This window comes from Sitophilus oryzae, unplaced genomic scaffold (assembly GCF_002938485.1).
Source record: "Sitophilus oryzae breed Bouriz unplaced genomic scaffold, Soryzae_2.0 scaffold_1745_pilon_pilon, whole genome shotgun sequence".
NCBI lineage: Eukaryota > Metazoa > Arthropoda > Insecta > Coleoptera > Curculionidae > Sitophilus > Sitophilus oryzae.
Window position 1 is genome coordinate 23,447 of NW_022146441.1, and position 15,289 is coordinate 38,735.

Sequence of the window (15,289 nt, forward strand, 5' to 3'; positions counted from 1 at the left end):
TCTCGGCCCAAACACTCCGATCCCTGTTCCCGTATTGGTTTTGGAAGCATCAGTATACCAAGTTATGGTATGGTCTTTTGCTGGGCAAGCGTTTCGCTCTTCCAATCCTTCTTATTGCTCAATACTACATTGACATGTTTGTCAAAGTTGTACGTTCTTGGCATATCGTCCACTGGGAGTTGCAGAATTGGTATCTTTTGAGGGTGTTCCAAGCCCCTGATCTGACAATTCTCCCAGTACTAATTCCGTTAGTGACCATTCTAATCATTGTCGCATTGGCATATCTACCAATGACAATGTGCAGTGGTGTTAGATCTAGAATGACCTCCATTGCTGCTGTTGGACAGGTTCTCATGGCTCCTGTGAGGGCGAGTCTTAAATAAGAGCAAATATTTTTAGTGCTGGCAGACCTCGATAAAAGAAACCAATTTTCTCTTTACCGTTTTTCAAATCAATCCAGAGAGATATTTTATTTTTTGCTTAAATTTTGAGAACCACTATATTTTTTCTGGATTTTCTTTCATGTAAATTTAATTTACTACATCTATTGCCATATTATCAAGGAATTATGTTTTTTAATTAAAAGCTAAACAAGTTTTCAAAAAAAAATCAAAATTTTCGCGAAAACAACCTTTTCATCGTGTTCCTGGGATCGAAATATACGACCCCTTAAAATATTTGCACTTATTTAAGACTCACCCTGTATATTTGTTGAGAAAAAAATTAATAATGGATATAGTGATTTTAGTAGTCTCTGAGTTATTGAATTCGTCTTCGCACCGCAAAAAAAACCTTTTTTTTTAGTACAATCATTTTTTTTCAATTAGGTTTGTCCATATTTTAATTAATTTTAGTTCTTAAGCTTCATTCAGAACCTCGCAATTAGTGGAATAAGTTAGTTGTTTCAATTAGCGTAGAAGTATTATTTATTTTTATCTGTCTTTATCTAGATGTTTTGAATTTATATATTGTACTGAAATGGTAACGTTTTATACTTCCCAGTTTTTCCAGCTTTTCTTATTCCTGGGATTTTCTCTCCGTTCCATTTCCACTGGAAAATCCCTCGGGAAACGCCGGTAAAAACTTTCCAGCGAGAAGCTTGGAACAGGGAGGGGTGCCAAATTAGATTTACCCGGGCCTGGAACGCTTTCTGCTAACGTTAAAGATTACCGCGGCAAGGAATAATACCCGTTAGTGTTTTTATCAGCAGGGAAAAAGGAACGAAATTAGGAAAATTTTGATGGAAAACAAACCGGAAATTGAGCCTATTTTTTGCTTCAATCGAAAGAAATGAAATGCTACTTTTTGTCTTCTGTATTTATAACTTTTTTGGAATTTTTAGTATTTTTTTTTTCTCTAAAATTATAAAAGTAGATAACGCGTTAACTTTTGCTTGTCAAATCTCGCAACGCAGTTTTTGTTGTTCTTCAAAAAATTGTGAGATCTGATGTAAAATAGTAATCGAATTAAGACTCCATCTGTCATGTAGAATTGGAATCCTCCAACCGGTCGAAGACACTCGAAGAAATTTCTCAGGACTAACGACCGAGAAAAATCAAAGGTTTTTCTTGGTGTTCCATAATTAACTCCCTCCTCCCATACAATCTACAAGATACAAACACCCTGTATATCAATAAAAAATATAATTTTTAAACGTTTAGTTTGTTTGTTAAGTCTTCATATAAAGCATTATAAACTTTATTTATGTGTGCGCAGAATATAGCTTTTGTTGGTTTAAATTTTGATCCAACCCCCCTTAGCTGTGCGTGCAGCGCTCCCTTGGGAACCCCCGGTTTGTGACCTAGTGTCCCGTTGTTTCCTGTCGTAAAATCGATACCTGCAGGATTAGGAGGGATTATCCTTGTGGGATTTGATCCCACCAGCAGCAGGATGTTGTTTATATTAAAAGTTCCGAGTCGAGAATTTTAAAAAACCTCATTAAATTTAATATGCAGGTCGGTCCAAGGCATAAAAAAATAAAAATAAAATATTAATTATTAATTTATTTTTTAATTTTTTTTTATGTCGGTATGACTCTTTGAGTCTTATGACGGTATTACTGGTAGCCGGAGTGTTTTATCGTTGTACCAATTACTTTTTTTAAAGACCTAATTTTGCAAAGCATTTAAAAACAGCTTAGCCGAAGAGTTTTAAAGTTGATAGGTATAGCCTGATCTAATCCAGTACTTTAAAAAGTCCCATGTTTCTCCTAAAATCAATAGGGGTACCAATAATCGACACCCTTAAAATTCACATGAATTTCCTATATTCTGAGCTGATGCATAACCCAGTATATGCCTATGCCAAAAGAAACTGTTCATCCCCAAATTGGATACTGACCGTACAACTAGCTTCTTGTCTTTCCAGAAGGTGATTGATGCCTTTCTTTCTGGATAAATCCCCTTCAGGATTGGGCGTGTTGCCAGATCGGCAGATTTGCTGGACAAAAGCGACGATAAATGGAACATGGATCGGGGAAATTACCAGATTTGTTCGGCTTTCGAACCTGGACCCTGGATGCGATCGAGAAAATTGCCTTCGAGTCGATCCAGAGGTTTTTCGGATACATTTTTGGAGCGAATTTATGGAAAAGTGACCGTAATACTTTTTCGGTTTTATTGATATGTTAGAAAGTGTCAGTTTGGGTGATTTAGTATTATAGAAGTTTTATATACAGTGTAATTCAATGAGCTTCTTCTTCAGCTTGACAAAATTGACACATGGCTTCGTTCGTCAATCACATATCAGGTTTATTGTATTCATTTCACTAGGCCGAAAAAGTAGCGAAATAAGCGTTCGGCATTTAATGTTTTATGTAAAACTGGCTAGGTATTTTTACACAAATGAAGAAGAAAATTAAAGATAAAGGATTATACTGTATCCGTATTGTAGCACATTTTAGACAACTTCTTTATTTGTAAGATTTTGATGGTCAAACATCAACAAAATATTCCTTATGTTTGGACAAAATTTTCTCGAAAATAAAGATATATTTTAAAATTCTGCTATTATTTATAATAAATAGTACTGACATTAAGACTTCATTTAGATAAATCGCGATTTTTTAACGATAAAATAGTGAATTATCAACCAGCAAGTCAGATTTTAAACAAAAATGATTCAGGAAGAGCTTCCGCAGGTACTTGGACCTACAACATCCTGAGCAATACACTGGCACGACACTGGCCATTCTATGAGAAGATCATCCGCTACATTACTGGCAAATGCAGGAGTGGACATGACAACGTTAAAAAGACAGGGAGGATGGCGATCTGCAACGGTTGCGGGAGGATATATCGAAGAGTCCATCAACAATAAAATAGAGGCTGCGAAACAGATTCAAGGTGCTGTAAGTGTTCCAGAACGAGCCGTTGTAATGATAGAGCCTATTTCAAGCAGTGGAGGGACAGCATCTGGAGGCATACAACGTTTTACAATTTCTGAATCTACAAAAAAAATCATTTTTATTTAATGTTAGGTAATTTATAAATAAAGCTTAATAATTTCTATAAAACGGTGTGGCTTTGAAGTTAACACACTACTTTATTATAACTTCAAAAACTCACGCGTGTGTTTATCAATTATTTATTATCAATTACGTCGCAAAAACTATTACTTTTGTGGCGTTTGAAAAAATAAAGATTTAATAAGAGAAAGTTTGAAAAAAATTTGAAAAACCGCTACTGGCTAGTGTGAATCAACACTAACACTAAACCATTTTGATTTGCTATCGTTTGCTAAACCAACGTTCCTTATCTCCTCGCAGCGAGATGACTTACTTGTCTTTTCGGAATCGAAAAACGAATTTGTTTTTCTTTTTCTTATCCCTCAGCTTCGTATTTCTGGCTACTTGAGAAAGCTGAAAGGGACGAAAAACCTCTTGGCGTTCCTCGCAGGTCCTCAGGGACACTCGATCTGCCCGAATAACAACACTTCTGCGAGGGGAGTCGTAAAAATTCGGAAACAGTGACGTAGAAACAAGAAAATTAGAGCGATTGTATCTAATGCAAGAATGTTTAAATTTCTTAATTGGATCAAATGCAACTAAATCACGAATGTAATACAACGTTTTATCCACATGTATAAGCAATACGAAATAATTAGGGCAAAATTCTTAGTTTCGGAGATACAGTGTGTAGAAGTTTCGTTTTTATTTCGATTTTTTTCAACTAATTTATAAAGTAACTTCAATATTTGGTTGAAAATTGGTATCTGGGAGTTTTTTTACATGATAATAAATTGGATTTTGATGTCAGTGTGACTCCTACTTGTAGAGGGCGCCACCTACATATTTTTAACTGGTTTGTAGAGTAATAACTTTTCGTCCGTACCTGTATAAAACTACTGAGTAAAAAATATACATTTCCGTGACTTTTTACGTAAAAAATGTCTTTAAAAATTGCTACGAGCAACCGTTCTCAAGATATTTTGAATGGAAATAGTCAAAACATGTCATTATTGACAAAAAATAAACACGTTGAGTAGGTGGTAGGTAGTTATTTGATTGAAAAAAAAATAAATTTGGAAAATTTTTATTTTTTTTTATTAATCATACATTTTTCTGCCAAAAAAATGATGATAAAACAGTTTCTGTTGAACTTTTGACACAAAAACATTTCAAATTTATGATTTCAGTCTAATAACTATTTAGTCAACATGTTGAATTTATGTCAGGTATTGATAATTTCGATTCCAAATATCTCGAGAACCATTACTCGTAGCGATTTTTTCCAAGAGACTTTTTTTACGTAAAAAACGTCGCAAATGTATATTTTTTTACTCAGTAGTTTTATACAGGTACGGACGAAAAATTATTACTCTTCAAACCAGTTAAAAAATATGTAGGTGGCGCCCTCTACAAGTAGGAGTCATATTGACATCAAAATCAAATTTCTCATGTCAAAAAACTTCCAGACACCAATTTTCATCCAAATATTGGCATTACTTCAGAAATTATTTGGAAAAATTCGAAATAAAAATGAACCTTCTACACCCTGTATCTCCGAAACTAAGCATTTTAGGACATATATTTATACGAAATTTTTTACTTATTTTTATCTGCAGAATATGCTGCCGAAGTTTCCGGAATACAGTTCCGACCACCCTGTATATTTAGCTAAAATTTCAAAAGAAAAAATAGCAGCAAGCATTATTTTTAAAACTCGAATTAAAGATTGTTGCTTGTTGTTATGGTAAGTATGTTGTTTAGCAGGGGCGGATCGAGAATTTGTGGGGCCCTGGGCTGAAACTACTTAGGGGCCTACATAAGTACTCAACTAATAGCCATATCAAAAAACTGTTTCTATAATGATATATTATTATTCTTCTTCTTTACGTGCCGTCTCTTTCGTGGAGGTTGGCGATCACATTGGCAAAATCTTCGCGATTCTCGGCTTTCCTTATGAGTTCTTCAAAAGTTATTTGAGTCCAGTTTCTGATGTTTCTCAACCAAGATAGTTTCTTCCTGCCGAGACCTCTCTTTCCTTCAATCTTACCCTTAACTGTCAATTGTAAGACGTGGTATTTTTCATTTCTCAATATATGCCCTAAGTATGATGTTTTTTTTTAATTTTTATTATATTGAGCAATTCTCTTTCTCTGCCTATTCTGCTGTAGACTTCGGTATTTGTGATATGTGGATTTAAGTAACATAAATGTTACTTAAATCTACGCAAGTATTAGTTGTGCAAAAGGCGACCTTATTGCTGTGGTAGCAATCTCTTCCAGGCAAACTTTGGGTGAGAGAGAAACCGAAATAGTGATATTTTATAAGAATATAAAAAAACAATAAAACAATTTTATTTATTTACTTATTAGGAATTAGTAAAAGAAATTGATAGGTTGTAGTCACAGAAATTGACAGTTATTTGGTCATCACATTCCAAGTCTTTTGTTAGATCACAATTTATGGAAAGAAGTGATAAACTATTTAGTCGATGGTTAGACATTGTTGTCCTATATTTATTTTCTACATAGGACATCTTGGAGAAGGAGCGTTCTGCTTTACAGCTAGTGATTGGCAATGTTAAAAAAATCTTTAAAATGGTATAGCAGTTAGGGAACACGTTAATAAGTTTATTTTCATACATGAGCATAAAAATGTCACTGCAAGAGGTGTAAGACTCAGACATAGATTGGAGTAAGTATGATTTTAATTGAATGCACTCATTCACTAAATGCTCGTCTACGTCATCGGGATTGTAATCAATAATATGAAGTGTAATTTCCAAATCTATGTTTTCGATATTTTTGTCTTGCAAATCCATTAAAAATTTGAATTTCTTGCTATATGTCTCATAGACTTGTCTCCTTTTATTTAAATCCATAATCAGCTTATCCAACGCAACTTTTAACGTGTCTCTTTAAATCTTTCTGCGCCGTATACTGAGAATTCACCTGTAGACTTATCTGAAAATTTTGGGATAATGCATCTCTTGTTTATGTAATTTAGTCTATTATTACACTAGTACTTAATTTTTTAGCTTTTTCGTCGTATTCCTGTAACATTTGATCTGATTGATGTCGTATGTTGCTCACAAAGTCTTTTAAAGAAACAATTAACTTGTTGCCTTCACAAATGTCTAAACCAGGGCTCTGTATTTTTTTATTAACTAAATGAAATCTCTCCAAAACTTCTTCCCAAAAGATAATCAAAATTGCAGTCTCGAGTTTGCCATTTTATTGAATAAATTCTCGTGCCTCTTTCCGAAATCAACTTTCTCAACCTCATTTTCGCTGAAAATTTTGAAAATTTTCATAATGTCATCATAATTATTTTTTAAGGCTTTGACAGCATCATAGTGGCAAGGCCATCTTGTCTGGCTTAAACTTTTAACCTGAATTTTAATTTTATTTCACGATTCAACAGTTCCCACCTATGGGTCTATTGTTTTTTAACCTCGGGGCCCTGGGCTGCAGCCCAAACAGCCCGTAGGTAGATCCGGCCCTGTTGTTTAGTATTGATACAAACAAAAGCGGCACAAAAGTAAAAATCGATGTTTGTATCACACGAATTTGCAAAGGTTTTTTGAATGATACTTCAAAAAAACACAACCAATTTTATCTCATCCTATCAATTTTATCTCTAACCTACATGTCACAGTTTTTCGGCTTTTTTCCAGCCTATTCCGTTTAAAAGAAACCACCAGAATTCCAACTTGTCTCCATGCATCAGGCCTAGTGTCGCCGAAACACGGCTAAACCGAAGAAAACATGTCAAACAGGGGATGGGGGCGCAAAAGAGAACAGCGAGATAAAAGGGGAACGTCCGTGCGTCTCGTTACCACCGCTCCCACTACCGTCACGGGGATTATCTGGGTTTGTGGAGGGTCTCCAGTAGCCCGGATTGTTATGCATATATGTATATAAAAGTAGTAACACCCCTGGATACGGCATCAGAATTGCCCCCCGTGGTGTCTGGGGTTTGTTTTAGTCTGTAGCGATTATGATTGAGGACGGGATAACGAAACAAAGCTCATTTGAATAGTTCACGTTGTGTTTTATTTTAATATTAATATTAATATTAATTTATGTATATTTGAATTTAAGTCTGCCTCCTTGACCTTGAAATAAAATAATTTCTTTGACTGACGTTGTCTCTCTTTTAGACTGTCTGTTAAATTATATTATATTTATATAACTTTAAAATACATCAAAATTTTAAGGTGACCGCTTTTTTGTGAGCGTATATAGGCTTCGTGCATTCTTTGCCAGTGCTGCCAGGATCGGAGAATATCATAAACAACTAGTATACAGGGTGTCATTGAAATGGTGTAAAAAAATCGGGGGGTGATAGTACTACTAAAAATAATAAAAAAAGTTCCTATAAGTATAAGGCGGAAAATGCATATTAAGGGAGCTAGGGGCACTGAAAGGGTGAATTTAAAATACGTTCGTTTTGAAATTGTAGGCTAAATCAAATGGTGATACTGAAAAATTATTTGGAAAAGCGGAAAGGGTAGATTTTGCAAGGGTAGGGGGTTGTTTCGCGAATAACTTTTTTGAGGTTATTTTTTTTACAACGTGGGATCATTTTTTGAAAACTACATACTTTTTTCTACAAAAAAAGGTACTCTTGTTGCACATCGCCCAGAGTGATGGTTTTCGAGAAAATTGAAGGCAAAGAGTTTGCTCTGATGGGTTGATAACTGGTTAATCAACATAAACTTGGTTGGCGGTTCAAAAGTAACCAATTAGCTATCAAATAATTAATTGAAAAATCAAAATTTTATTATTTTTAAAACATCTTATTGCCTTAAAAAACGAAATAACAAAGCTATGGTTTACTCAGTACCGATTAATACTGAAGAGCAACTACGGAAACGCATTATTGACTGTTCCAATCAAATTCGGACAACACCAAGGATATTCCACAGGGTACGCAGATTTTGGTGAAGAAGAGCAGATGTCTGAATTGAAATGAATGGTGGTCACTTTGAACATTTACTATGAATGAATTAAGGAATGCGTTATTTTAATAAGGAATTTTGGTAATTGGTTTATTTCGTTTTTAAATCAAAAAGATGTTTTAAAAATCATGAAATTTGCAAAAAAATAACCTCAAAAAAGTAATTCACGAAGCAACCCCTTACCCTTGCAAAAACTACCCTTTCCGCTTTTCCAAATAATTTTTCAGTGTCACCATTTGGATTAGGGTCAAAATTTATGGCAGAGAATTTTTTTTCAAAATTTTATCTCGTTTTTTAAGTCTACACCCCCCGATTTTTTTTACACCATTTCAATAACACCCTGTATAAAATACACGTTATATTTGATGAAAGAAAAGTATTACTCTGATTTTTTTCATCTTTTCAGTGTGATATTCTTCAAAAGCCAATTTTTTTCAGGATCAACTGTCCGATTTAAAGGTCGATACACACTACGCCGTATTTGCGTCGCGTTGCCAGTTCAAACGGGGCTTAACCCTCGCAAACCTCTGTGTCTCCAATTACTCCAACGTTTTCAAGAGCAATTAGAAGAAAATTGAGACTGGAGGGTGTACAGTTACGAAACGTTTGGTGGAGCATCATTAAAACTGGAGAGGGCAGAGTCAAATTTTCAATAGGTACCGGATTGTTCTTGAAAGAAGTCAAAGGAATTTCAGAATAATTTGAATATTATTTTACCATAAAATTTTGATTTATTTATTTAGATTTTTTATTAAAGCATATAAAAAAATGTTTCTTCAAAGGTAATACCAAAAACTTAATAATTACTATACTGGGTGGTCCGAACTGTATTCCAGAAACTTTGGTAGCATATTTTGCAGATAAAAACAACTAAAAAACTTCGTATAAGTGTATGTCCTAAAATGTTTAGTTTCAGAGAGACAGGGTGTAGAAATTTCATTTTTATTTCGATTCTTTCCAAATAATTTGTGAAGTAACGTCAATATTTGGATGAAAATTGGTGTCTGGGAGTTTTTTGTCATAATAAATTTGATTTTGATGACAATATGACTCCTACTTACATAGGACGCCACCTACATAGTTTTCTTGGTTTGAAGAGTAATAACTTTTCGTCCGTACCTGTATAAAACTACTGTATAAAAAATATACAATTACGACGTTTTCTACGTAAAAAAAGTTTCTTGGTAAAAATCGCTACGAGTAATGGTTTTCGAGATATGGAAATTATCAATACCTATCATTGACATAAATTAAACATGTTGAATAGTTATTAGACTGAAATAATAAATTTGAAATGTTTTTGTCCAAAAGTTCTACAGAAACTGTTTTATCATCATTTTTTCGCAGAGAAATTTATGATTAATTAAAAAAAAACATTTCCAAAATTTATTATTTCAATCAAATAACTACCTACTCAACGTCTTTATTTTCTGTCAATAATGACATGTATTGACTATTTCCATTCTAAATACCTCGAGAACGGTTGCTCGTAGCAATTTTTACGAAAAGACATTTTTTACGTAAAAAGTCACAGAAATGTATATTTTTTCACTCAGTAGTTTTATACAGGTACGGACGAAAAGTTATTACTCTTTAAAACAGTTAAGGCACATGCATGTGACGCCACATACAAACAGGAGTTATATTGACATCAAAATTAAATTTTCCATGTCAAAAAAACTCCCAAATACCAATTGTCATCCAAATATTGACGTTAGTTCAGAAATTATTTGGAAAAAATCGAAATAAAAATGAAACTTCTACACCCTGTATCTCCGAAACTAAGGAGCATTTAAAGATATACATTTATACGAACTTTTTTACTTATTTTTATCTGCAGAATATGCTGCCGAACTTTCCGGAATATAATTCACACCATCCTGTATAATATTTTATAATCTATAAATTTGGATTAAGAAAGCCAAGACATCATATTTCACACAAGATTTGAAATTATATGTCTGGTATCCCGTAGAGCTGGATAGAAAGTGTGAAGTAACAAGAGGAGGTCTTGAGAATGAGGGAGTTAAAATTAACACCAGAGAAACCTGGGGTTAATGAAGATTTAAGCCTTATTTAGTCTCATGTCGCTCGGTTCAAAGAACCATGAAATTACAAGAAGATTTTTGCGAGTTTTATATAGCAGACTAATCAATATTTTGCTCGTTTTTTTATGTTAAAATACTCGGAAAATTTTTTACGGTTTTTAACTTCATTAAAAACCTTTTACGAATTAATTATAACAGAATTTTGATTTTAAATTTATTTTAATTTTTTTTTGAATTTTATGAAATAAATATCATAAGTATGTAGAAAAAATTGACTAGTGCATTGACAGATACTATTCAAGTAAAATGTAAACACATATTTGTTTAGTTTAGATAATTTAGACTTTGAGAATGGTACTTCTGGTAGGTCGATTCCATTTTTGATGTCAGAATATAGTACGTATTTTCAAAATCAAACACTAGAACTAAATCTCACATACCTATATAATTTTTCAATTCTGAAGTATCTATGTTATTATGAATTATAGAAACAGAAACAAATAAATATTACGTATTATCTATCAAAGTTAAAAACCAAAAAAAAATCTTTATAATTTAGTAAAATACATTTCTTACAAATTGATCGAAATAATTTGTACACACTGTAGGTATACATTTTTGTTCTATTTGTGTTGACAAGAAAGTTTTTATATCATTACTGAGACAAAGAGATAAAGCAAAAACAAGGAAAATCCAATAATTCCTCCCGCACAACTAAGATTGTCTACGGGCATTATTATTTTACTTTGTCTGTTTTTTATCAGGAGGTTTCTCAATAATTAGATTATCCTCCAGTAATTAAAATTGGGGTAAAGTAATTGACTAATTTCTAGCAACCCTCCACCGCAGAACCCTCGTTATCTACCCCTACAATAGAGGGCTCGTAGCCGCCCCCTTCGATAACTAAAAGGTGGGCACAGCTCCCCATGTTTGTGACTGGAATATCAAACGAAGTTTGTATTAAAGTTTATTTTCTTTCCTAGACTTATACAATGTTAGCATTCATTTTGTATCATGTATATTATAGCGTATCGGTGCATTTTCAGTTGATTTCAACAAATTCAGACCGCAGCGCTTCAACAGCAAAAATCAGAAATTATCCGTACCTATTTCACGCATTAAAATAATATTGAAATCGTGGTTTTGTCATAACATTTAAGTATTTTAGTTTTTTGCTAGTTGCAGTTATTGAGACTTTAAAACACTGGTTTGTGTGATGTAACGCTGTTTCGGGTAGTAAAAAATAAGTGAAAAAAAATTCGAACTATGCGTCGGTCGTGTTGTGTTGTGACAATTTCAAATGTTAATAAAATTGCCGAAAAAATGTTAAGGCGTAAAGAAGAGCGTAATTAGAGCGTTGTTGGGTGCAATAACATTCAAACTCAACTTTCCCGGATATTCAACTCTCCCCGAAACATTTTATAGCTTCATAGTTTCTTACACCGATTTGATCAAAAGCAAAAATGGATTCAAGCAGTTCGACAAAACAAGTGAGTAAACAAAGTGTTCGTTACATAATCAAAAAATTAAATAAACTATGAGAGAATAAAATATAATTTGGCAATATTAATGGTATACTTTTTTTAATCAACTAGTGATTAAATGTTTTATGAACATTTTCTAAAATTATAATTATGTATCTTTAAAAAATTTCGTTATAGCCGAAATAACCCCAGTTATGTCCCTACTAGCAAAACCGGTGATAAAAACTATGCTCGCTACCATAGTTGAACTCATTTAAAAAGTTTTTTTTAACTGGAATAATAAATTGTAATACAAGTTAGACCTTCTGAAGATATCAAAATATTTACGTTTTTATTTTTATTTTTAGAATTTTCACAAATTATACTTTCTAACATTTTTAGAATAATTTAATAATATTTTTTTTGTATTCTCGCTATTTAAACCCGTGTATTTGTAAGTACTAGTTGTTTACGATACTCTCCGATGGTGGCAGCACCGGCGGAGAATGCACCAAGCTTATATAGGGTGTATTTAAAACTGGTAGTATTCTTCTACTGCAGACTAAAAAAAAAACATTTTTCTTGATATTATTTGAAAATTTTTAAAAACGATCTGATAAATATTCTGTATATCTTCAACGGTTAATAACCAATTTTTTCACACACTCTCCACTGGTTTCCATTTGAATCCATCTCCTCGTACGTCACCCAAACTGTCGATTACCGTAATCCAATTCTACGATTCCTGTCTCTCCCTCCTGGGGGAACCCCCTTGTTCCCATGTCTCAGGTGGCTGTGGGGAGGTTTCCCCACACACGTCAAACACCGGCACCTCATCTCCCGTAGGGCATAACTGCGAAAATTCGTTTCTTTTTTTCTTGACTGACTACAGTGACGTACTAAGGTTTAATTTTTTTTCATTTTTGATTATTTTACTGATACCTGGTGTTTTTTTTCGAAATAACGGGGTTCAGAAGTGAACTGGATCAAGTCCTAGAAGATAATTATGGAGAAAATGAGAGTTTTTTATGTCACTTAATTAAAACAAAACAAGCTGGAGAAGAAAACTTGACACAATGCTTTAATATATTTTAAATTGTATAATTGCAAACTAAAGCAACTCAAAATACAACTTTGGCCAGAAAGTTTGTTTATACTTTTTTGGACTTGAACCGTTTTATCTCTGAAAATATTTGAAATTTTAGATATAAATTGGTTCATCGGCATTCTTTTCCGTCATTAAGGAATTTATTGACTTCAGATTTTATATTAATATTGTTTTCTTCGATTTTTATAAAAATTATGGTATATAGGGGGGATAAAGGCAAGAATACCATTCATGTGTATAGACGTTACGTCTATATGAAATGATAAGATTTTTGTTCCTCGTGCAGTTTTATTCAGACCAACAACATGTCAGATATCTAAGTATTTGTTAGATAACCAGCCTAACTTATATATAAATATTGATAAATCAAACTATACTTTCAGAATCGATAGAATCAGACCTTTCAGATGGCTGATAATCTGATTCATTTGGTGCAAATGGTTCATTGTCATCCATTTTATCAAAAAAAAATTAGCTCTAAACTTTAACACGTGTGTTAAAATCGCGCACAGCGTTAAATTTCATGAACATCATCCAGTTCACTTCTAAAAGGAATCAACAGAATATTCAGAAACCAAACAGAAACAGGTTGCAACTGCTTAATGCGTGAAGTATGACTTGATTCATTTCTCTTCTGGAAAGAAACAATATTTTATAACCGTGTAAAGACGATTATCTTAAAATAGTAGGAAATTGGACTTGATCCATTTTAATCCTGACCACTCCATATTATACGTCAATTTTTGAGATTTCTAAATGCAGGGTTGTTATAAATCACTGAAACAGAAACAAACAAAAAATAGTGTAAAATCTCGAAGACAATAATTGCTTAAGAAATGACAAGATCAAATTAAAGTCCTTTCAGATGTTAACAAGACTCCAAAGTCACTAAGATTGCCAATAAGATTAACTTTGCCAGACGCTAAATAAACGAGCCCTTAATCTGCTAATACCGTGTAATCATATTAGAAAAGGAGGGAGACCATCAGGGCTGGTCCCTCTTGTACCCCATTCCACCCTCAACCCTTGATGACGTCGATTAAAGAACACACAGAGTAAGGGACCTTTATCTACTCTCTTATTTTTCCCCTGGTAGATAGAGGAAGGTTAATATAAATAACTGTCGTAAAGATCTGTCAAAACGCACGAGACCTGCGTGATGAATTTTATGTAATATGTTATGGTTAATACACATTCTTGTGTAGATTGAAAATGCTCCAAAAACTCTATTTCCATTTCACTAGTCCGAAAAAGTAGCAAAATAAGCGTTCGGCATTTAGCGTTTTATGTAAAACTGGCTAGGTATTTTTACCACAAATGAAGAAGGAAATTAAAGATAAAGAATTATACTATGTCGATATTGTAGCACATTTTTAGACGACTTCTTTACTTTTAAGATTTTGATGGTCAAACATCAACAAAATACTCCTTATGTTTGGACTAAATTTTCTCAGAAATAAAGACATAATTTAAAATTCCGTTACAATACGGAAATAGATTGAAATTTTGTGATTACAGTGATATATAATTTATATGGTTTTGTAACAAATTGCTCGCTATTTTATGGCAAATGCTGAAGCTCTGCAAACCTTTATCAAGCCTTAATCCAAGCACGTGTGTTTGGAATTTTGGGTGTGGTTCAACATGACAGGATCGGGCTAAGCCTTAGGCAGATTTCTGAAATAAAATATATATTTCCTTCGGCCACACACCCCTTTACCAGACCTCTGAGAGCGACCCGAACAGTACAGCTTAATAGAAAAGAAATAAAACACTAAAAATTGAATAACAATAATTTTTAATAGACTTGTTCATTGACAAAATTTAAGTGTTACATTACAATGGTTCAGTAATACAACAGCGACTACCATATGTTTTAATATTTCTTTTTTGAATTATCCCAACTCAAAAACTCACTATAAACTAAATTATACCTAGTATAGACATCTAGCGGTAACAATATCAACATGTGTTTAGTTTCGTTTAAGTACCGTATGATCGAATAAAAACGGCGTCCAGTTGGCTTGGAAATGACGATCGATGGCATTTCCTATATAAATTTACATATAAAATGACAGCGATCTTCATTTCATAGCCATTGCTGACGCCGTTTTTATTCGATCATACGGTATAATTGTTCCTTTAGTTAAAACTCTGCGTCAAATATATTTGCTAACTTATTTTTTTCTTATAGGTAGTAATAGTTAGAAAATATACTGGACACTAATACACTTATTTAGTGATATATAAATAAATAATAAT

At 33.1% G+C, this 15,289-nt stretch overlaps 1 protein-coding gene across 1 annotated transcript in view; it reads right to left on the minus strand.

Annotated features, from left to right (window-relative positions):
- Positions 1 to 3,339: 3,339 nt before the first annotated feature.
- LOC115881984 (vesicular acetylcholine transporter) overlaps positions 3,340 to 15,289 on the minus strand; it is a 42,045-nt gene continuing 30,095 nt past the window's right edge. Inside the window, 1 exon segment of the mRNA XM_030899752.1 lies at positions 3,340 to 3,446. Within this exon segment, the coding sequence (XP_030755612.1) occupies positions 3,340 to 3,446 (107 nt within the window).